This window comes from Phacochoerus africanus, chromosome 4 (assembly GCF_016906955.1).
Source record: "Phacochoerus africanus isolate WHEZ1 chromosome 4, ROS_Pafr_v1, whole genome shotgun sequence".
Classification (NCBI taxonomy): Eukaryota; Metazoa; Chordata; class Mammalia; order Artiodactyla; family Suidae; genus Phacochoerus; species Phacochoerus africanus.
The window spans coordinates 81,076,651-81,101,678 of NC_062547.1; the positions used below are offsets into that span (position 1 = coordinate 81,076,651).

A 25,028-nucleotide genomic window follows, 5' to 3' on the forward strand; every position below is an offset into this window, starting at 1 on the left:
CATTGCTGTAAGTGGGGTGTTAAAGTCCCCCACCATGATTGTGTTATTGTCGATTTCTCCTTTTAAGGTTGTTAGCAGTTACCTTATATATTGTGGTGAACCTGTGTTGGGAGCGTAGATATCTAAAATTGTTATAACATTTTCTTGGATTGATCCTTTGATTATTATGTAATGTCCTTCTTTGTCCCTGAAGATATTCTTCATTTCAAAGTCTATTTTGTCTGATATGTGTATTGCTACTCCAGCTTTCTTTTGATCCCCGTTTGCATGAAATATTTTCTTCCATCCTCTCACTTTCGATTTGTATGTGTCCCTAGAAGTGAAGTGGGTCTCTTGAAGACAGCATATATATGGGTCTTGTTTTTGTATCCATTTGGCCAGTCTCTGTCTTTTGGTTGGGGCGTTTAGTCCATTCACATTTAAGGACATTATTGATATGTATGTTCTTATTGCCATTTTATTAATTACTTTGGATTTGCTTTTGGTGTTCTTTTTCCTTTCCTTCTTCTCTTGTTCTTTTCTGCCTATAGAAGTTCTTTTAGTATTTGTTGTAAGGCTGGTTTAGTGTTGCTGAATTCTCTCAGCTTTTGCTTATCTGTGAAGGTTTTGATTTCTCCTTCAAATCTGAACGAGAGCCTTGCTGGGTAGAGTAATCTTGGTTGGAGGTTTTTTCCTTTCATCACGTTAAGTAAATCATGCCACTCCCTTCTGGCCTGCAGCATTTCTGTTGAAAAATCTGCTGATAGCCTTATCGGGGTTCCCTTGTATGTTATTTGTTTCTTTTCCCTAGCTGCTTTCAAGATTTTCTCTTTGTCTTTAATTTTGGTCAGTTTGATTAGTATGTGTCTCGGGGTGTTCCTCCTTGGGTTTATTTTGTATGTTACTCGTTGTGCTTGCTGGATTTGAGTGAGTGATTCCTTTCCCATGTTAGGGAAGTTTTCAGCTATTATCTCTTGGAATATTTTTTCTGTCTCCTTTTCTCTCTCTCCTTCTGGCACCCGTATAATACGGATGTTGCTGCGTTTAATGTTGTCCCAGAGTTCTCTGAGACTCTCTTCATTTGTTTTCAATCTTTTTTCTCTTTTCTGTTCTGCACCCGTAATTTCCACTAATCTGTCCTCCACCTCGCTTATTCGTTCTTCTGCCTCCTGTATTCTGCTGTTAGCTGCTTCTAGTGAATTTTTTATTTCAGTTATTGTATTTTGCATCTCTTCTTAAGTTTTATATCTTGTATCCCTTTGCTCAGTGTTTCCTGTAAGTTATCCATCTTTGCCTCCAGTGTATTTCCAATGTCTTGTATCTTCTTCAGCATCAACAGTCTAAAGTCTTTTTCCTGGAGGCTGAGAATCTCCTCATGGCTTAGCTGTTTTTCTGGGGTTTTTCCTTTCTCCCTCATCTGAGTTATAGTTCTCTGTTTTTCATTTTTAATAGGTTTTTGGTGTGGTGACCTTCTTACAGATAATAGAGTTGTAGGCTCTCTTACTTCTGATGTCTGCCCCCCTGTGGCTAAAGTTAGTATGGGGGCTTGCTGTAGGCTTCCTGATGGGAGGGGCTGATGCCTGCCCCCTGGTAGGAGGAGCCGATTCTAATCCCTCTGGTGGGTGGGGCTTAGTCTCTGGATGGGATTAGAGGCAGCTGTGTGCCTGAGGGGTCTTTAGGTAGCCTATTTACTGAGGGGTGGGGCTGTGATCCCACCTGGGTTGTTGTTTGCCTTGGGGCTTCTCAGCGGCTGGCTGATGGGTGGGGCCAGATTTTCCCAAAATGACCACCTCCAGAGAAAGGCATGGCTGCTGAATATTCCTGAGAGCTTTGCTTTCAATGTCCTTCCCTCACAACAAGCCACATTCACCCCTCTTTTCCCAGGATGTCCTCCAAGAACTGTGGTCAGGTTTGACCCAGATTCCCTTGGAGACTTTGCTTTGCCCTGGGACTCAGTGCACATGAAAGTCTGTGTGTGCCTTTTAAGAATGGGGTCTCCGTTTCACCCAGTCCCGTGGAGCTCTTGCGCACAAGCCCCACTGGCCTTCAATGCCAGATGCTCTGGGGCTCTTTCTCCCTATGCCAGATCCCCACACGTGAGAGTTTGACGTGTGGCTCAGAACTCTCACTCCTGTAGGTGAGTCTCTGTGAACCAGTTAGATTCCAGTCTGTGGAGCTTCCCACCCAGGAGGTATGGGGTTGTTTATATCGTGAAATCGCCCCTCCTACCTCTTGATGTGGCCTCCTCTTTTTCTTTTGGAGTAGGGTATCTTTTTTAAGGTTTCCGGTCCATTTTGGTGAAGTGTGCTCAGTCTTTAGTTGTGAATTTCTTTGTTTTTAGGAGAGAAGTTGAGCTCCATTCCTTCTATTCCGCCACCTTAATCCCGTCTCCCTATACTCTTTTTTAAGTGTTTTACTTTTTAAAAAACTTTATTATTTCTTTAAATTCATTCTCTTCACTATCCATAGGTACCTTCCTTATTCTTCTTTACAGTTATATGTATATATACCAGAGTTTATTCAAGCTTGTGGTCATTTTGTAGATTCCAGTTTTTTTGCAAATTCAAACAAGGCTACAATGAAAAATACAGTGCATGTTTACTTTTTTAAAAAATTGGAAATAGATCTTTAGAGCATATTGTTGGATTTGGGATTATTGGGTCATATATGTAGTTTGTTAGAAATTGCCAAAATCCTCTCCATGGCCATTATACAAAGTGACAATATCCTAATTCTATCATTTCTTTTATATTAGTAGCTAGAATAATCCTTTTTTTTTAAAGAAATATATATACACACACTTTGTTTTTTAACCGCGCCTTTGGCACTGAGCCATAGCAGTGGTAATGCTCAGTCTTTAACTGCTAGGCCACTAGGAAACTCCTGGAATAATTCTTTAAAATCTTATTTTATCTATTTGGTTGGTTACCCAGTAGTGTATTAATACAGCTTGTATTGCAAGAGTAGGACAAAAGCTTGATTCTCTATCCTTTTATACCAGTTTTCAAAGTAATCGATTCACTAATTTTCTTCAACAGTAACCAGTTGTTTTTTTTTAAGTACTGTTATGAACTCATAGATTTAAATATATTTAATGTGTTTTAATTCATTGCATTCATTATCCTTATTGATGTTTCGGTTGTCCTCTTTTTGGCCAGTGAGAACCTTTTTAAGTGAGCTCTTAAGTTCTTTTGATATGACCCTAGTAGTATCTGATAGATAACTTACTCTCAGATATGACAAATATTCTGGCTCAGCTTCTACATTTCATGCTCCAGGCTTCGAATCAGCTGTTTCTCCAAGGTATCCCAGTTGTTTTTAATGAGAAATGATGTGTTTGGAGATGACATTCTGGTCATTAGGAATGTTCTTTTCTACTGGGTAAATCAGAGGATTCTGAAGAGTGAAAATATTCTGGTTAAATGTTGCACATAGAGCAGTATGATATGGAACAAAAGCCCTGGAGTGGGAGTTAGTTCCTTTTATTTATTCATTCACCATATATTTATTATTTCTGGGTGCCAGACCTCTTTTCTGTGCTGGAGATTCAACAGTGAGCAAAACAGGCAAATGCTTCACAGGAGCTCACAGAATAGTTAACCCAGGATTGTTGTAACTGCTGCTGTTGATTTTTGCCAGCACCTTACCTTTGAGGTTTTCTTCATTAGCAAATTTTAAAATTGTACTAAATTGTCTATAATGTCTTCACTTTGGAAGTTTAATAATTCTCTTTCTTGTCAACATTCTTATTCAATATTTGTGGTGTCCTTCTCTCACTTTTCCCTATATTCTTACAGAAATGACAGAAGAAGAACAGTTTGCTCTGGCTCTCAAAATGAGTGAACAGGAAGCTCGGGAGGTGAACAGCCAGGAGGAGGAGGAAGAAGAGCTCTTGAGGAAAGCCATTGCAGAAAGTCTGAATGTAAATATGCTATGTTGAATAAGTTTGTGAGGATTGATCACTAGTATTCTTTTATTTCTGCAGTGCTGAATCTAGGAACTAGCTGTAGTAGTTCATAGGGTTTTAAACTAACAGATATTTCCCATAACAATTTTTAAAGTCTGTATTGAATTGTTGATGAACCCAATTTGAATTTTTTTTCTTTTCTTTCTTTTTTTTTTTTTTTTTTAGGGCTGCACCCATGGCATATGGAGGTTCCCAGGCTAGGGGTCTAATCACAGCTGTGACCACCAGCCTGCACCATAGCCATAGCAATGCGTGATCTGAGCCTTGTCTGCGACCTACACCACAGTTCACGGCCATGCTCAGTTAACCCACTGGGCGAGGCCAGGGATCGAACCCGCAACCTTATGGTTCCTAGTCAGATTCGTTTCCACTGCGCCACGAGGGGAACTCCTGAGATGTTTTAACAAAAACATCCTCTGTGAAAGAGTTTTCTTCCACCTGACAGATTCTCAGCCCATGGCTTAAGAGAACCGTAGTATTTGACAACTTCTGAAAAGAGTTACTGAATACTTGGAAACCAAAAGGGAGCAAGATAAGGTGCTTGCTTCCCCTGTTTTGTGGGGAGAATAGAGGGAATGAGAACTAGAGGTGGGTTATGGAGAGAAGGAGTGGGCAATTTAAAAAATCTTGAAATAATATTAAATTGTGATTTGAACATGTATAATTGAATATTTGCCAGTGACAGGTCCTGCTCCATCCTTTATGCCATTCATCTCTGTATGTTAGAAAAGGGTTTAGTGTAGTGATCTAGTATAGTACTTTGCACATAGTAGGCATGCAGTACATGTTGTGGAATTCATTTGAACTGAGCATCTACATTTTGGAGAGGAGAATCTCTTAAGGACGGTGGCCTCCCCTTTTTGTCCTTCCTGTGACCCTTCCTGTATAGATCTTTTAATAATAAACCTGGTCTGGTGTGGGATCACTTGTTTCAGAGTTGCCGGCCTTCTGATGCTTCTGCTACCAGATCTCAACCTCTGGCTACTGGACCATCTTCACAGTCCCATCAAGAGAAAAGCACAGACTCTGGGACCACTGAAGGCATGTCTCCCTGTTCTGGCTCTTCTTTCTCATCAAGTATAACCATATCACAGGGATATCATGCTGAGAGTAGATATACAGAAATGCCCAAAATCCCTTTGGTGGTATTAAAGAAGTTAAACCAGAAAGTAGTTGAGATCTCACTAATATCTAGCAATACTTTTATCTCCAAGGAAAAGCCAACATTTGGTTAAACCCAAAGAAGAGCCTTTTTTACCCACATTATGTAATTCATGATAAGTGATAACTTACCAAGCCCCCTTAATAAAAAAGTTTGTCTGTCCTTAGCCCTACTTTTTCTCAAATACCTACAGGCATATGGCAGCTGGTACCTCCATCACTGTTTAAAGGCTCACATATCAGTCAGGGAAACGAGTCTGAGGAAAGAGAGGAGCCTTGGGACCACAATGAAAACACTGAAGAGGAGCCGGTCTCTGTCAGCTCAGGAAGCTGGGACCAGTCAAGCCAGCCAGTGTTTGAGAATGAGAACGTTAAATGTTTTGACAGATGTACTGGCCACTTGGCTGAGCACACACAGTGTGGGAAGCCACAGGAAAGTACTGGGAGGGGTTGTGCTTTTCACAAAGCTGCCCAGGGTAGGGGGGACACATCTAGGCACTGTCTGCCTACCCCAACAGATGCCAAAGGTCTTCAGGACACTGGAGGCACTGTGCACTACTTCTGGGGTATTCCATTCTGCCCTGCTGGAGTAGACCCTAACCAGTATACTAAGGTCATTCTCTGCCAGTTGGAGGTTTATCAGAAGAGCCTGAAAATGGCTCAAAGGCAGCTCTTAAAAAAAAAGGGGTTTGGGGAACCAGTGTTACCTAGACCTCCTTCTCTGATCCAGAATGAATGTGGCCAAGGAGATCAGGCTAGTGAAAAAAATGAAGGCATCTCAGAAGATATGGGAGATGAAGACAAAGAGGAGAGGCAGGAGTCTAGGGCATCTGTCTGGCGCGCAAAAACCAAGGATTTCCAAGAAGGCCCAATTAAAACCTTGAAAGAGAAACTTTTATTGGAGGAAGAACCAACAACCAGTCATGGTCAGGTAAGGGTCAGCAACACTGTGATTAAGGATGATTTATTCACACATTCAACAAGGATTATTTTACCTAGCTATTCTTTTTGTGTTCCTCCCCACTTGTTTGTTTGTTTGTTGCTTTTTAGGGCCGCACCTGAGGCATATGTAGGTTCCCAGGCTAGGGGTCAAGTTGGAGCTACAGCTGCTGGCCTACACTACAGCCACAGCAACACCAGATCCGAGCCACATCTGCAACCTATACCCCAGCTCACAGCAGCGCCGGATCCTTAACCCCCTGACAGAGGCCAGGGAACGAACCTGTGTCCTCATGGATGCCAGTCAGATTTGTTAACCACTGAGCCAAGCCACAGTGGGAATTCCCCCTAATCACTTGATTTTTAAAGTAACAAACATATGCTCATTGTGGAAAATTAGGAAAGTACAGAAGAGTGTAAAGAAGGAAAAATTTCAGAGTACCCTTTGTAGTGCAGCAGAAACGAATCCAACTAGTATCCATGACAACGTGGGTTCAATCCCTGGCCTTGCTCAGTGGGTCAGGGATCTGGTGTTTCCATGAGCTGTGGTGTAGTTGGTCTCAGATGTGGCTCGGATCCCTTGTTGCTGTGGCTATGGCATAGACCAGCAGCTAAAACTCCGATTTGACCCCTAGCCCAGGAACTTAACATATTTTTAGGGTATGGCCCTAAAAAGCAAAAAAAAAAAAAGAGGAAGAAGAAAAAATTGCCCATAATCCCAGCACCAAGAGATAATCATCAATATTTCTATGCATAAAAAATTATTTTCTTTTTAATTTTTCAACAAAATGAAGACTTTTCTGTATAAACTTTGATCTTTTCCCCTGCTTAATAGCTTATTCTGTATTTTTTCTTGTTTATTAAGTATATTTGAAAACATTGTTCTGTCATATGGGTGTATCATAATTTATTTTTTGTTTTAAAATATGTTTCTAAAAGCTAGGTTTTTGAATAGTTCATAATGTTCACATGGCTCAAAAGTCAAAATTTAGAAATAAAAAGTCTTTCTCCCATCTCCGTCCCAGCAGTTATCCTCCTGGGAATCAACCTTTATTACTAGTTTCTATTGTATCCTTCTGAGATATTTTATTTAAAGCAAGCAAATGTGTATGCTTATTCTTTTCCTCACCTTCTTTTACACAGATGATAGTGTACTCTACATTGTTCTGTACCTTTCTTTTTTCACTTAATATCTCTATGAGATCATTCCATAACAGTACATAAAGAATTTCTTTTTTTTTTTTTTCAAGTGTAATACACCATGTGTGGGTGAGTGTATTTTATCTAGTGCCCCTATTGGTGGACATTCAGGGTGTTCCCCAAATACTACTATTACAAACACTACTGCAGTGATTATTACTTTGTGTGTGTGTGTGTGTGTGTGTACAGAAGATGTTTCATCTATTTGGGAGATATTTGTAGGATAACTTGTTGTTGATAGAGTTGGTGGATCAAAGTCTATATGTATTTACGGTTTTGTTAGTTATTCCTAAATTGCTTTTGGTAGAGGTTTTATGGGCACTGGTTTCCACGTACCCATACCAGTACAGTATTTTCAGGACTCCTTGATCTTTGCCAATGTGAGAGGCAAAAGGTAGTATCTCTATGAAGTCTTAATTTGTTTTTTTTCTATGTGTGTAATTGAGACCCACTTGTATTTCCTTTTCTGTTTGTTTAGATCCTAGAGGCATTTTCCTTTTTTGACAGTCTTTTTCTAGTGGTTTGTAGGTACCTTTTATGTATTAGGGGAAGTGGTCCTTCGTGATAGGAAGTACAGTTAGTTTTCCAGTTTATTTTTTCCCCCACATAATGGTATGTTTCTGATTTTGCTTGTGGTGATTTTCAGTAATTTACTGAAAACAATCCTTGGTTTTGGGACATTTAGGTTGCCATTTTAAGCCTTTTTATGAGATAGCTAGATTGTATTATGTAGATACATAGATTGTATATATAATAAGCTTATATTCTGTTTTTTCTCTCGTTATTATAAAGGCAATTATATAATTACAAATTCTTTATGAAATAGAATTTTCAAGAGCATTCTGTTTTATTGCTATACTTTTTTTTTTTTTTTTGGTCATTTTAGGGCAGCATCTGAGGTATATGGAAGTTCCCAGGCTAGGAGTTGAATTGGAGCTGCAGCTGCTGACCTACACCATAGCCATAGCAACATCAGATCCGAGCCACATCTGTGACCTATACCACAGCTCATGACGATGCCAGATCTTTAACCCACTGAGCAAGGCCAGACATCGAACCCAAATACTCATGGATACTAGTTAGGTTCGTTATCACTGAGCCACTATGGGAACTCCGATTGCTATACTATTTTTTGTTGCTATTTCTGTTACTGGACTCTTGAGTTTTTGGTTTTGTTTTGCTGTTATCCTATTCTGTCTTTTTTGTGATACTGGTTCAAGAAATGGTCGCTATGAGAAATATCATAGCATAGTGTAGAGCACATGGATTTGGAGTTTGAATTTTGACTTCAGTGTTTTAGTATTTCTGCCTTTGAGCAAGCCATTTAACCTCTGAATATCAGTTAAAAAACATCTGTAAACATCTGCAAAATAAGAGTAGTAACTTTTATCTTTCAGTAGCTTTGATGATTAAAGTGAATTATATTGTGTCCAGTGTAATACTTAGGAGATTATAGCCACTCAATAAATGGTAGTCTTCAAGGGACCAGAAGTTTGTTCATTGAGAGTATGTATAGGAATTATTTTTTCCTGGCATCCTTCTTCATCTACATTCAAGAAAGATAGGAAAGTCTGTATGGGAAGTCTTATGGTGACTTGCCTCTTTTCCAAAGGAAAATTACGTTATGCTTATGATAACATATTTTGTTCATTCATTGCAATTCAGAGGTGCTTCCTTTTAAAAGAATAAATTAAGTCCACAGAGTGAACACAATGATTTACTCTAATTCAAGTTGTTAGCTTGAAAGGTCCTAGGGGCCAGAGTTCTAGAGCACAGACTTGTGTCAAGTTCTGAGGTTTGAAAGCAATGCCTTTGGGATAAGCAGGAAGTGGTTAGAACATAGTGCCTGGCCTTATTAGATTGAAGTTCTCTAACTTTATGAACAGGCCACCAGATTCTACACATAGTGTTATTAATTGGCACTATTTGGCTACAACAAACCAAATCAAGCTAGCTTAATTAAAGAGAGGACTTTGACATTCCCTTTGCAGCTCAGTGGGTTAAGAACCTGATACAGTGTCTGTGAGGATGTGGGTTCAATCTCTGGTTAAGGACCTATTGCATAGGTCTTAGATGTAGCTCGGATTTGGTGTTGCTGTGGCTAAGGTGTAGGTCAACAGCTGCATCTCCGATTCGATCCTGGGAACTTCCTGGGACTTCTGTATGCTGCAGGTGTGGTTGTTTAAAATAAATAAACAGGAGTTCCCGTCGTGGCGCAGTGGTTAACGAATCCAACTAGGAACCATGAGGTTGCGGGTTCGGTCCCTGGCCTTGCTCAGTGGGTTAAGGATCCGGCGTTGCCGTGAGCTGTGGTGTAGGTTGCAGACGCGGCTCGGATCTGGCGTTGCTGTGGCTCTGGCGTAGGCCGGTGGCTACAGCTCCGATTCAACCCCTAGCCTGGGAACCTCCTTATGCTGCGGGAGCGGCCCAAGAAATAGCAACAACAACAACAACAACAACAACAACAACAAAAAGACAAAAAATAAAAAATAAAATAAAATAAAATAAATAAACAAAAAGGACTTTATCATAAGGAAATAGGGTGCCTCATACATTCTAAAACAGGATGGTAAACCAAGCCTAGATAAGGTACTAGGTCTAGAAAATCATCTGTAATTTTTCTTTGCTTGGCCACACCCATGGCATGTGGAAGTTCCCAGGCCAGGGATCAAACCTGCACCACAGCAGCACCCCATGCTGCTGCAGAGACAGCGTTGGATCCTTAACCCACTGTGCAAAAGTGGGAATGCCTATTTTTGTATTTTTAAGTTAATATTATGTAAACAAAAAAATATAATGTAAACATTTTCTTATAATGTTAAAACTATAGATTTCATTTTTAATGACTTAATATTCTGGCTTATGAATTTACTATAATATTTAAATCATTTTCCTTTTTTTTTGGTCTTTTTTTAGGGGTGCACCTGAAGCATATGGAAGTTCCCAGGCTAGGGAACAAATCCCAGCTGCAGCCTGCACCATAGCTACAGCCACAGCAATGTGGGATCCGAGCTGCGCCTGCGACCTACACCACAGCTTACAGGAATGCCAGCTCCTTAAGTCCACTGAGCGAGGCCAGGGATCGAACCTGCATCCTCATGGATGCTAGTTGGGTTCGTTAACTCCTGAGCCACAACTGGAACTGTGTAAATCATTTTCCCATTGCTAGATATTTCCATTGTGATAAACATCTTTCTAAATAAAGCTTTTATTTATTTAAAATTAGTGTCTCTAGGGATAGGGAGCCTGAAAAACGCTGGGTTAAAGAACATAAAAAAGAGATTTGCTATTTATTGCTAAATTACAATAAATTGCAATAAACGTTGTTCAAGTTTGTACTCTTTCCTTCCAGCAGTGTATGAGAAGGCCTAGTTCCCTGCAGCCTTGCCAATAATGTAGTGTCTTGAAAAAACAAAACAGGAGTTCCTGTCGTGGCTCAGTGGTTAACAAATCCGACTAGGAACCATGAGGTTGCAGGTTTGATCCCTGGCCTCGCTCAGTGGGTTAACGATCCGGCGTTGCCATGAGCTGTGGTGTAGGTCACAGACGAGGCTCAGATCCCGCATTGCTGTGGCTCTGGCGTAGGCTAAGTGGCTACAGCTCCGATTCGACCCCTAGCCTGGGAACCTCCATATGCCTCAGGTGCGGCCCTAGAAAAGGCAAAAAGACCAACAACAACAAAGAGAAATCAATTTACTGATTTTAATAGGCAAATAATGGTCTTTTGCTTTCAGGAACTGTAGGTAAAGAGTTTATGTGTTTGTTAAACATTTTCTATTGATTATGGCTTTGCTAGAAATGCCCACATTTGAGACTCCTTGGCTGATAGAAATAGCAAAAGAGTCCCAGAAATAGGGACTCAGAAAAACATTCAGGAGTTCCCGTTGTGGTGCAGTGGTTAACGAATCCGACTAGGAACCATGAGGTTGCGGGTTTGGTCCCTGCCCTTGCTCAGTGGGTTAACGATCCGGTGTTGCCGTGAGCTGTGGTGTAGGTTGCAGACGTGGCTCGGATCCCGCGTTGCTGTGGCTCTGGCGTAGGCCGGTGGCTACAGCTCCGATTCAACCCCTAGCCTGGGAACCTCCATATGCCGCGGGGAGGGGCCCAAAGAAATAGCAAAAAAAAAGACAAAAAAAAAGAAAGAAAAACATTCACCTTAGAGCAAACTGCTTAGTCTGTATGAAGGTTATAAAAGTTTTAGGATCAGATAATAATTGGTTTCTGCCATTACTGAAGTTATAGAGAAATTGTTGATGAAAATGGAGAAGTTGTCTTGATGTCTGTACAACAGGGAGGTGAGGAGTAGTATGTTGATGTGGTCACTATTTTTCAGGATCTGATCCTTAACCTTTTCAGTTCAGGTACTGGGATTTCTTTCCCAGAAGTGACCACATTGTATGGGGTGTGTGAAAACTGACTTTGATTAACCAAATTTTAAATTGATGTGTATACCAAATGTCAGTTTGTTGTCTTATTATGGACGAGAAACATTTTCAGTGACCAAAATACTCAGGTTGACCATCTACTGTACCTTTTTCTAAGATGAAGGAATTTGGCAGCCTGAAATTGGAATCAGAAAATGGAATTTTTTTTTTTTCTTTTTAGGGCTGCAGGTATGGCATGTGGAAGTTCCCAGGGGTCAAATCAGAGCTATAGCTGCTATGCCACAGCCACAGAAACTTGGGATCCAAGCTACATCTGTGATCTACACCATAGCTCATGGCAACGCCGGATCCCTGGCCCACTGAGCGAGGCCAGGGATTGAACCTGCATCCTCATGGCAACTAGTCACATTTGTTTCTGCTACACCACAACAGGAACTCCAGAAAATGGAAATTTTAATGGATGGTTCATCTACTCTGTGGAAAGGCTTGATAAGCTACTAGTATCTGACAACAGAGGACATTTCTGTGGTGACCAGATGATGTGTTTAATTCACTTTGACTTCTAGGTCATGGTGTTGAAGACTGCTTGATTCTGGATTTTTTATTTTTTTTATTATTATTTTTTTGATTCTGAATCTTTAGATTTTTTCTTTTTTAGATTTTTTGCAAACTGTCTCTTTTCCATTAACATATTACTTGTTCAGGCAGAGTGCACAGGTGAAACCTTAGTGAAAGTTATGTTCCTGCATGCTTCTCTATTCACCTTAGTTGGATTTGGATATCCTAAACAAATTTTATTTGCTTATTTTGCTCTGTTATTTTCATATTCTGAAAGAAACTTACTTACCCCTATGTTTAGATTACTGCCATCGAGGGGTATATTTGGAAATTAAAAATGATTTATTGAAATGAAGACATTCTTGATTCTGTGTTGAAATGCTAAGAAGATCACTTGAGTAAAGAACATAACTGGTGGCTAGAACATGGATTTTGCTTCAGAAAGCTCCAAGCTCCACTTGAACAGCTCTATGATTTTAGGCAGTTATATAACTTGTCAAAGTTGCACTTTCTTCATTTCTAAAATAGTATAATAGCTTCTGTCTCAGAAGGTTCTTGTGAGGATTAAAGGCATTAATGCATGTGAGGTGATTTGCATAGACCTGGCACACAGTAGGTATATAATAATTTTTTTAAATTATACCAGAGAAGGTAGAGATATGCTTTAACTTAAAGTATAGGTCGAGGTATCTCATAACATATTAGTTAGTGCCTTGATTGCTTCTGAAGTCCAAGGCTTTAAGTTGGCTAGTCCTTCTAACAAGGTAAAATTCTATTAAATGGACACCAGATGTCAGTATTTACTTTTTTTTTTTGAGACAGAAAAAACTTTTGTCACCAGATTTGAAACAAATAGGTGAAGTATTTATTTCTGTAGTATTCTAGTCCTTTTGACAGTTTTGTTCAACCCTCATTTTTCATAATGACTGCAGTCCCATTGTGCACCTTTATGTTTCCTTTGACTGAAGGCTCATCTAGGCTATTCCTGTTTTTTAGTATATTTCATAGTTTACCTGAGTGGTTGAGAGATACCTAACTCGTTTAGGTTATTTATATCCTGTTAGGAGACTCTGAAAAGCTAGTAGCTTTACGTCTCCTGGAAGAAGCCTCACAGCTCAGGCTCTTCCTCAGAAGTACCCCTAAGTCAGCAGAAGCTGCTTTTTCCATATTTTTCTGTGTACCTACATTTAATGAATAAACATTTGCACCAATTCTTTTTTTTTTTGTCTTTTTTTTCTATTTCCCTGGGCCGCTTCCGAGGCATATGGAGGTTCCCAGGCTAGGGGTTGAATCGGAGCTGTAGCCACCGGCCTACGCCAGAGCCACAGCAACTCGGGATCCGAGCCGCGTCTGCAACCTACACCACAGCTCACGGCAGCGCCGGATCGTCAACCCACTGAGCAAGGGCAGGGACCGAACCCGCAACCTCATGGTTCCTAGTCGGATTCGTTAACCACTGCGCCACGACGGGAACTCCCAATTCTATTATTAATCATAGAAAATACTTTTCTTTATCCAGTCCCTATTTGTTATGTTTCTTAAAAGATGTCCTTGTAGCCAGACATTAAAACCACAGTGGTAGATTTTGTAGCAAAAGGAATCTTTATATAACCTTTTCTTTTGGATAGCCTATGTTATGGCTTACTTGTGCCATGAGAGACTTCCCTCATGGATTGCAATTTTTCCAAACTCACTATTTCCATTGAGAACAGGACTTTTCTCTACATTCCCTCCTTCTACAGCAAACGCTTCATAGTTGCTTTTCTTTCTTTTTTATTTTGTGTTTTTTTTTTAGGGCTGAACCCATGGCATATGGAAATTCCCAGGCTAGGGGTCTAATCAGAGCTGTAGCTGCTGGCGTACACCACAGCAATGCCAGACTGAGCCGAGTCTGCCACCTGAGCCGAGTCTGCCACCTACACCACAGCTTACGGCAACTCTGAATCTTTAACCCACTGAGCAAGGCCAGGGATCAAAACAATGTCCTTATGGATACTAGTTGGCTTCGTTTCTGCTGAGCCATGATGAAAACTCCCCATAATTGCTTCTCTGAAATCATAATTCATTTGATTCACCCTTAATGTTTATATGTTATCTTACACAGTGCATCACATTTATTATCTTGTTTAATTCTCACATTAACACCCTGTGAGGCAATTGTTAATACCATTTTAAGATGAGTAAACAGATTTAGATGTGGCTTACCCAAATTACAAAGTTTATAGGTGATTTATCCATGATTTAAATCTCATTGTTCTGACTACACAGGATATGTTCTTATTACTTAAACTTACTGACTTATGTAAAATGTTTTATTCTTATTGCTAATTGCTGAGTGATAATGTTGAACAATTAAAAATTTTTTTAAAGGAAGAGAAATTGGTTCACCTGTGTCTGTATATTTAGGGTGTTACATATTTCATTGCAGTCTTCCCAAGGGCTGTTTGTTGAAGAAACTTCTGAAGAAGGAAACTCTGTACCTGCCTCACAAAGGTAAGATTGTATGTTGTTATAGGTCTGAATTCCCCTCTGATAGTACCAGAATAAAAGAAGTTGAACCACATGAGTGAGACTGTACAGGCATAGCTTACCAGATCTTTTAGCTCTTTAATATGCACAGCCTAGGAGATGTCATTCTCTCTCAGTTCTCAATAGGCATCTGATAGAAGCCTAGAATATTGCAGAAGAGATCTTAGAAGTTTACTTGTCCAGTCTAACCATCTTGGCGCAGATTCCATCTATACTATTCCTAAAAAGTAGTTATATCCTGCTATTCTCTTAACTAACTACGCTAGCTTCCTATGCCAATTTGCAAGCTCTAGACTGATTTCTTTATGGTCCTTCTAGTCCTTTCTCTCCTTTCTCCCTTTGTTCCCTATGCTTATGCTTCTTTTATCTGCATATCCAAACCATATACATACTTTAAGTCTACTCTTAAGATTTACATCTTCAAGTGAAGTCAGACAAAGACAAATACATATGAGATGACAAATATGTGGAATCTAATAAAAAAATGATACTAAGGAACTTATTTACAAAACAGACACAGACTCAATTTTGAAATCAAACTTATGGTTACCAAAGGGAAAACATTGTGGGGAGGGATAAATTAGAAGGTTGAGATTAACATATACACAGTATGATACAGAAAATAGCTAAGTAATAAGGACCTTCTTTATAGCACAGGGAAATCTACTCAACACTGTGTAATAACCTACATGGGAAAGAATCAGAAAAGGAATGGATATATGTATATGTATAACTGATTTACTTTGCTGTACACCTGAAACTAACACAGCATTGTAAGTCAACTATACTCCAATAAAATTAAAAAAAGATTTACATCCCCTGAAGCTTTTGTATTATTCAGACCACACAGAACCTGCATAACCCTAACTCTGTCCTATGCCGCTTTTTTTTTTCATTTCCTATGCCACTTTTAATCTGATTTTATCTCACCTTTTCCTTAAATGGTTATATTTGTATTACCTCAATTGTTCTTTTTTTCTTTTTCATTATAGTTTATTACAGTATATTGAGTGTAGTTCCCTGTGTTACATAGAAGGCTGTTCTTTATCCATTCTATATGTAATAGTTTGCATTGCTAATCTCAGACTCCCAATCCATCCCTACCCCATCTCCTCTCCCCCTTGGCAACCTCAAGTCTGTTTTCTTTATTTATGAGTCTGTTTCTGTTTCATAGATAACTTCATTTGTGTCATATTTTAGAGTCCACATACAAGTAATATCATATGGTAGGAGTTCCCATTGTGGCTCAGCAGATTAAGAACCTGATGTAGTGTCCATGAGGATGTGGGTTTGATTCCTGGCCTCAATGGGTTAAGGATCAAGCATTGCCACGTGCTGCAGTGTAGGTCACAGATGAGGCTTGGATCTGTTGTTGCCATGGCTGTGGCATAATATGTAACAGCAGCTCAGATTTGACTCCCTAGCCTGGGAACTTCCATATGCCACAGGTATGGCTGGAAAAAGAAAAAAGTGGTATATGATATTTATGATTGAACCTTCATCCTGGTGTTGCAGAGATGCTGTCAATCGCATTGTGCCATAGCAGGAGCTCCCCATTTACTTTTCTCTTTTGTCAGTAGTTGGCCTTTGGGGGTTACTCAAGAGCTTAATTTTGTGTTAACTGACCTTCATCTCCCCATACAGAAGTTGAGGCCCAATTGGCAAGCTGTAATTTAGTGTTCTTAGGTTTTTGGTTGATAGTACTAGGTATTTCTTCTAGAGCTAAAAATTGTGGCTTTGGTTTGATTCTCCTGCTGTTAAGACAGTTTTGGAAGCGGTTTTAACTGGAGTAGGCCTTCTGCTTCCTGCAGACCTCTCTGCTTTGTTGTGGTGAGTCTTGTGCAGAGCAGATGTAGGTTTTAATAAATGATTATACTCTTTGTCACCAGGAGAGAGTTGGAATTGCAGGCAATGTGGTTTGACTTCAAATTGATTAGCCCATTTTATAAATGTCAGCAAATTGTTTTGTGATGGACCCTTTGAATAGAGCCCTAATGTTACATGCGGAATAAACTATCTGGCTTGGATTTATAACAAATGCTATGAGATGTTTTATTTAGAGAGAGAAATTGTGGTTTCCTATCAGGATTTAGTTATTTATCATGAATCGGTGGTTTTTCTCTCTTCTCTGTTGTTCTTGGTTGATGTGAGGATTTGTGTTTTTAAGCATCCTCTTGCATACTTGATCAAACTAATCATAAAGCTGTGTGAAGCATGAGGGAGCTAGCTCAAATGCTTAGATCTCTCAACTCTGTGTTCCTATGTCAGGAGGAGATTGCACTCCATGAACAGGCAGGGTAAACCAGAAGGTTGGATGAGGGGAGCCATTCATGATATGTTTTTCCCAAAAGAGATACTCAGCTTGCTTGGGCAGATTTTTGCTATAGGGTAGTTTGGAATTTTGTATCTTATTTTTGTTTCTTGGAGAGCCATATCTTGAGATAAGGAGGAAACTTAACTCCAAGGTGAGGGAAAAGCTATTGTGTTGTCAGGAGAATCTCCGTATCTTCTTTTATGCGTTTACAAATCTCTAGCTTTCAGAAGGCTGAGATGGAGGCTATAAAACACTTTTGACATCCTTATATTGGAGTGGATTTTTTGTCTTCTTTGGTGTTCACAGATAGTCCTTACCCTTCAACCTTCCTTTGCGAAGACTCCAAAAGGGGGTTCTTTTCATTCAGTGATTTCACTGCAATCAAAGTCATAAGCATGTTTATTTTCCCTATTTCTGGCCTGGAGTTTTCACTACTGATTCCTTGCTTCCCTGATGTGTTTTTGTGGTATTGGACAGCAGGTATCAGATTACCTGTGGCTTTGTGAATGACTAACCGCTGCTTTTGGCCCTGTTTCTGATTTATTTTACTGGTAATTTACTTGGGGTTCGGTTCTTTTTATAGCATTGCTGCTTTGACTGGTAAGAGAAGCTCAGTCCTTATGCCAGAGAGTTCTGCAGAGGAAATCACTGTGTGTCCTGGTAAGTACTCCACTGTGATTTTACCAAGTTTTTGATCCCTAGCTATCTACCTTTTTGTGCCTATTAATTTTTCTCCATTCTCAGGAGATTTTTGTGTAATCGATGTTTGTGTGTGTATATATCCACTCACATGCATACATCTACACACAAATTTTTTTTTTTTTTCCTGTTTTTAGGGCCACACCCCCAGCATATGGAGGTTCCCAGTCTAGGAGTCTATTTGGAGTCTCAGCTGCTGACCTACACCATAGGTCACGGCAATGCCGGATCCTTGACCCACTGAGTGAGGCCAGGGAGTGAACCTGCAACCTCATGGTTCCTAGTCGGATTTGTTTCCACTGTGCCACGACAGGAACTCCCACACACACTTTTTTTTTTTAATTAATTTATTTATTTTGCCTTTTCTAGGACCGCTCCCTGTCGGCATATGGAGATTCCCAGGCTAGGGGGTCTAATCAGAGCTGTAGCCACTGGCCTATGCCAGAGCCATAGCAATGAGTGATCCGAGCCACATCTGCAACCTGCACCACAACTCATGGCAACGCCGGATCCTTAACCCACTGAGCAAGACCAGGGATCAAACCCGCAACCTCATGGTTCCTAGTTGGATTTGTTAACCACTGCACCATGACAGGAACTCCCCACACAGACTTTTTAAATGGATGTTGGCTCTGCTTCTCACCTTTTTTCTTCTTAGAGATAGTTTAGTTTGAAATTAACGTGGTTCTTTTGTCTGCTTGTTGCTTACTAGCTGCATCAGAGATGACAGCAAAATATTAGGAATAATACTTAACTACATTCAGAACCAAGAGGAATTTATGTTTTGGTTTGTGGGTTCTCGAAGTTGCGTTGTCTTCAGATCTGCCTGTCATTAAGCAGTTTTTCCCTATTACTAGCTCTTACTAGTTAGTTTTAAATTGTCATTCATGAGGTCCTGTTGCATAGGGTGTCCTGAAATTGAATTTTGTGCACGTTTTGTCATTGACTTATTTTTAATCTCAGAACAGACACTTAACCTGGTTAAGTATCATCTTTGATTTTTGTCAATGGTAGAGATAAAAAGATGTGTACTTTGCTTAAGGTACAAGAGATGTTCATTGAAAGTTGCACATGAATAAGTTTTGATACACAAAATAATTTTAAATGAACTAAGAGAGCCATTTTCTAAGGAAATTCTTGAGTTGAATTATTGTATAAAATGAATTATTTTGTGGTAAGAACCACCACTTTCTCAGGAATTTGTTTTAGCTTATATTTTCTTTTTTGGCTTTTCTTAAAAGTGTGGTGTATTATATTAATCAGTAACCTTATTCATGTGAGATTGAGGGACCTTTTTAATGTTTATAAACTCTTTAGGCAGCAAGTGTTGTACAAATGTTACCATATGTCATATCTAGTTTTCCCCTCGGTTGCATATAACCCGTTGGAGTCAGATATGTAGTTTTCTTACTTTGGTTTCTTTCATGTTTTTTTCCACAGAGACTCATACTTAATTTACATATTAGTCTAGGTTTGGCCCTGTAACTATTTTTAAACTTTTGGCAGCATATTGTAAAAGTCTTTACTTATTTTTACAGTTTACAGTTTTTATGAAAGTGGTTTCTCAATTCATTTGAAGTTTATTTGGATTATTGCCTAATGATACCCACTAAGAGACCCCACTACCAAGCGCTCCAGTTTTGACAGGAGCATTCAGGAATGCTGTGTTATCATTGTGAAAAGATAGCATTACTTCTCCATCTGGGACTGCAGACTTACACTGTCCTACTGGAAAGTCACTCAGTAAGTTTAGGATGATGGCATGTGACCTCACACTGGGATCTTGCGGGAAGAACCTGCAAATACAATAATATTAAAGTCCCTAATGAGAGGAAAATTAATGAAAGAAGAAAAAGCAAGCCTTTCATGACTGAGGTTAGATAACTTTTATGATCATGACTTACTGTCATTAGCCTGCTAATTAAGTCCAACTGTTTGCCGATATAAACTCCTTCTAGAGATCACAAAAGGTTTCTCTAATGTTAATGTTCCTTTTGCTGAGAAAGTATAGCCACTTCTCCATGGAGCCAGACTTCTGAGTCTCTCTTTAAATATATAATTTAGGAGTTCCCATCGTGGCGCAGTGGTTAACGAATCCGACTAGGAACCATGAGGTTGCAGTTTCGATCCCTGCCCTTGCTCAGTGGGTTAACGATCCGGCGTTGCCGTGAGCTGTGGTGTAGGTCGCAGATGCGGCTCGGATCCCGAGTTGCTGTGGCTCTGGCGTAGGCTGGCAGCTATAGCTCCTATTAGACCCCTAGCCTGGGAACCTACATATGCCGCGGGAACGGCTCAAGAAATGGCAAAAAGACAAAAAAAAAAAATAATAATGATAAATAAATAAATATATAATTTAGAAGCTATATATTGAAATATGTCCTAAATGGGTGAAACACAGATTGAGTATAGTAGTCCATCTTACCTATTTTGTTTTGTTTCATTTTTTTTCTTTTTCTTCCTTTCTTTTTTTTGGCCTCACCCATGCCATATAGAAATTCCCAGGCTAGGGACTGAATCTGAGCCACAGCTGCAGCCTACACTGCAGCTATGGCAATGCTAGATTCTAGATTCTTTTACCTTGGCTGTGCTGAGCCGGCATGAACCCGCACCTCTGCAGTGACCTGAGCCACTGTAGTTAGATTCCCACTATAGTAGAAACTGCTTGTTTCAGATTTCAGACAGTTCCAGGGATCCGATATTCAAAATTATAATATCATCTAGTGAAGAAGCAGGATTACAACCTAATGCCTGTTGTGTATGTTGCTAGCATTATTTATTTCTACAGAGCTAATGCCCTCTTAATTTGTTTCTGTAGTTGAACATTTCAGCCAGTCACAGAAATCCTTTGTTGTTGTTGTTGTTGTTGTTGTCCTTTTGCCTTTTCTAGGGCCGCTCCCGTGGCATATGGAGGTTCCCAGGCTAGGGGTCTAATCAGAGCTGCAGCCCCCGGCCTACGCCAGAGCCACAGCAACGCGGGATCCGAGCCTCGTCTGCAACCTACACCACAGCTCACGGCAAGGCCAGATCGTTAACCCACTGAGCAAGCGCAGGGATCGAACCCGCAACCTCATGGTTCCTAGTCGGATTAGTTAACCATTGTGTCACGACAGGAACCCCACAGAAATCTTAATTACTTTTTACTGTTATAGTAGTACAAGCATTAAGTAACTCTTATTTTATTTAAGTATAGTTTATTTACAAAGTTTCTTCAACTTCTGTTATACAGCAAAGTGACCCAATCACACACAGTTTCCCGTGCTGTACAGTAGGGCCTCATTGCCCATCCATTCCAAATATAACAGTTTGCATCAAAAAAACCCCGAACTTCCTGTCCATCCCATGCCCTCTTCCCTCCCTGCTGGGAACCACAGGTCTGCTGTCCTTGGCTGTGATCTGTTTCTGTTTTGTAGATAGGATCATCTGTGCCATATATTTTTTTTTGTTGTTTTTGCTTTTTAGGGCTACACTCGCGGCACATGGAAGTTCCCAGGCTAGGGGTCGAATCGAAGCTGCTGGCCTGTGCCACAGCCACAGCAATGTGGGAATCAAGCCATGTGGGAATCAAGCCATGTCTGTGACCTACACCACAACTCGCAGCAATGCTGGATCTCGGATTCACTGAGCGAGAACGGGGATCAAATCTGTATCCTCATGGATACTGGTCAGATTTGTTTCTGCTGCCACAATGGGAACTCCCTGTGCTATATTTCAGATTCCACCAGTAAGTGATATCATATGGTAGTTTTCTTTTTTTTCTGCCTTGCTTCGCTTAGTATGAGAATCTCAAGTTCTATCCATGTTGCTGCAAATGGCATTAGTATATCTTTTTAGGGCCTCTCCTCAGGCATATGGAGGTTCCCCGGCTAGGGGTCGAATCGGAGCTATAGCTGCCAGCTTACGCTACAGCCACAGCAATGCCAGATCCTAGCCACGTCTATGACCTACACCATAGCTCACAGCAGTGCCAGATCCTTAAGCCACTGAGCAAAACCAGGGATTGAACCCGCAATCTCATGGTTCCTAGTCGGATTTGTTTCCACTGTGTCACGACGAGAATGCCCTAGTATATCTTTTTAATGGCTGAGTGGTATTCCATTATATATATGTACCACATCTTCTTAATCCATTCATTTGTTGATGGACATGTAGGTTGTTTCCATGTCTTGGCTATTGTGAATAGCACTGTGATGAACATAGGGGTGCATGTATCTTTTTCAATGAAAATTTTGTCTAGATATATGCTCCGGAGTGGAGTTGCTGGATCATATGTTAGTTCTATATTTATTTTGGGGGGGTACCTCCATACTATTTTCTATAGTGGTTAAAACAGTTTGCATTCCCACCAACAGTTAAGGGGAGGGTACCCTTTTCTCTACACCCTCTCTAGCATTTTGTTTTTAATTTTTGTTTTTTCTATTACAGCTGATTTACAATGTTCTGTCAGTTTCTGCAGTACAACAAAGTGAGCCAGTCGCATATGTATATATGTACATAAATTGTTTTTCTCACATTATCCTCTATTACGTTTCATCACAAGTGACTAGATATGGTTCCCTGTGCTATATATATAGCAGGATCTCATTGCTTATCTACTCCAAATGCAAAAGTTTGCATATACTAATCCCAAACTTCCAGTCCATCCCACTCCCTCCCCCCAGCATTTGTTATTTGTTGGCTTATTAATGATGGCCTTTCTGATTGGTGTGAAGTGGTACCTCATTGTAGTTTTGATTTGCATTTCTCTAATAATTAGTGATGTTGAGCATTTCTTCATGTACCTGTTTTTTCTTAACAGACTAAAATGTCTTTTTGGTAATATTTCTCAGGGATACTTGACTAAGAAAATTTTGAAATTTATTCACTGTAAGCCTTTTTCCAAGAAGATGATAGAATATCTGTGTCTATCCAATTGTCAAAAAACTATGGTGTATTAGAATACAGATAACACTAGAAATGTATTTAATCATTCTTTGATGATTGAGAAGATGCCTCTGTGTCTTTCACATACATTATTTGCCCAGCATTAGCTCTCATTGTATTTACGAAGCATAGAAATACCAGTTAGATGTATAATGCATATAATATAAATAATAGAGAACTTATTGAATTGTGTTCTCAGATAATTTCTTTTTTAGATTTACTGTCCTTCTTTGAAATATAGTTACTATTCTTTTGTTATATTAAGTGGTAAGTGTATACCAGAAGTTGGCGAACCTTTTCTATAAAAGACCAGTAGAAAATATTTTAGACTTTGTGGGCCATACAGTCTGTTGAAATTACTCAATGCTGCTGTTTTAACTCAAAAGCAACCATAGACAGCATAAAGAAGAATGAGTGTGCCTGTGTTCCAATAAAACTTTATTTTCAAAAATAGGTAACTGGCTGGATTTGGCCCATGAGCTGTATTTTGCTGACCTCTCAACTAGACTGTGAGGGTCCCCATTGTACATCTTCTATTGCTAGTGGCCTGTTCTGTGCTTGGAACTTCTATAAATATTTGTTGCATTTAATATTAAATGAATAGTTACCGCTTAAATAAAGGCATATCTTTGTAGAGAATGTATTTTATTTCTGCTCCCAGGTTTTGTCTTTTCTAATCATCCCTTTAACCTCAGAATTAGCATTGGCAGTGTTTTCTTTTGTGTCAAATTAAAAATACTTTAGGTTCCCATTGTGGCGCAGCAGAAACAAATCCAACTAGGAATCATGAAGTTATGGGTTTGCTCCCTAGTTAAGAATCCAGCATTGCCGTGAGCTCTGGTATAGGTCGCAGATGTGGCTCTGATCCTGTGTTGCTGTGGCTGTGGCATAAGCCAGCAGCTGCAGTTCCGAATTTGACCCCTAGCCTGGGAACCTCCATACGCCACAAGTGCAGCCCTCAAAAACAATAATAATAATAATAATAATAATAATAATAATAATAAATATACTTTAAAACCAGAACTATGCTGGAAAGAAGCCAGATGGGTTAACTAGTGAATGAAAAAACAAAATTGTGATGTATCCACATAGTGGAATACTACTCAGCAGTAAAAAGGGATGGACTACTGATATATCTAACAACATGGATGCTTCTCAGGCACATTATGCTAAATGAAAGGAGTCAGACACAAAAGATGACACAATGTATTAAATCTTTTTCTTTTCTTTCTTTTCCTTTTTTTCCACACCCATGGCATGTGAAAATTCCTGGGCCAGGGGTTGAACCTGCATCAGGGATCAAGCTTGAAGCAGCCTGAGCCACAGCAATGACAACACTATATCCTTAACCTTCTGAGCCACAAAAGAACTCCCTATATTATTTTGTTTTCCATCCTAGAAAAGACAAAACTCTTAAATAGACTGGTCATTGCAAGGAGCTGAGTGGGAGAGGAATTGACTACATAGGTGTATATGAGAACTTTGGGGGACTAGAAGTATTTTATCATGATTGTGGTGGTTATGTGATCTAAATGATACAGTGTATATATACATTGTGTACATTTGTACTGAAAATCAGTGAATTCTATTTTATGTAAATTATGCCTCAGTGAAGGAAAAAACTATATTGCCACTGTAGTATTAGCATAATCTAAGCTTTAGGGGTGAAAAGTGTTTATTTTTTTAACTATGAGGATACAAAATGAAAATTAATGAAGTTTTAATTTTTTTAAATTACAGAGACACAGCTAAGTTCCCCTGAAACTTTTGACCTTGAAAAAGAAGGCTTTCCAGATAGCAGAGAGACCCTGGATGAAGTAAGCATAATGGCAGATAAGGAGGTGAATATTATTTATAATTTTTCTCAGTGTTTTCTTTCTACTGGTAGTCTTCTCTCTGATGCAATATTGACCTTGGATGAAAAAATTTAGGTGACTGAGGATTAGACTTTTTAGGACATTTATCATAGAGATAGATTCTTATAGATGAGTTCAGCAGTGTTTCTGAATGAAACAGTAGGTACCATTTCTTAGGTGTCTTAATATGCTTTATTATTTTTAGTACAGATGGGGAAATGGAGGTTTAGGATGTTTGAGTAATTTGCTCAAATTCAAACTACTAATAATGGTAGAACCAGAAGTTGAATACAGATTTGTCTCCAAAGTCCTGGAGTATTTCTGTTGTATACTGGTAAGTAACAGAGATAAACAGTCTTGAAACAAGTCATTACATTTATATTAAAACCTGACTTTCAGCTCTAATTTCTAGACTGATCATAAATGCAAAATCAGGATAGCAACATAATAAAATAGGCAAATCTTGGAGTTTCCATCATGGCTCAGGGGAAACGAATCCGACTAGCATCCATGAGGATGCA

The 25,028-nt window shown here is 39.5% G+C and overlaps 1 protein-coding gene across 9 annotated transcripts in view; it reads left to right on the top strand.

Moving 5' to 3' along the window:
- The window catches only part of UIMC1 (ubiquitin interaction motif containing 1), a 136,622-nt gene that overhangs the window by 68,080 nt on the left and 43,514 nt on the right, over positions 1-25,028 (top strand). For 6 of the 9 annotated variants that reach the window (XM_047778018.1, XM_047778021.1, XM_047778022.1 and 3 more), the window contains exons 4-9: positions 3,777-3,901; positions 4,882-4,987; positions 5,302-6,038; positions 14,618-14,682; positions 17,616-17,692; positions 24,392-24,492. In XM_047778018.1, coding sequence (XP_047633974.1) covers positions 3,777-3,901; positions 4,882-4,987; positions 5,302-6,038; positions 14,618-14,682; positions 17,616-17,692; positions 24,392-24,492 — 1,211 coding nt within the window. Of the gene's footprint in view, positions 1-3,776; positions 3,902-4,881; positions 4,988-5,301; positions 6,039-14,617; positions 14,683-17,615; positions 17,693-24,391; positions 24,493-25,028 lie in introns of those variants that run through there. The other 3 variants (XM_047778020.1, XM_047778024.1, XM_047778023.1) reach the window with 3 other exon arrangements.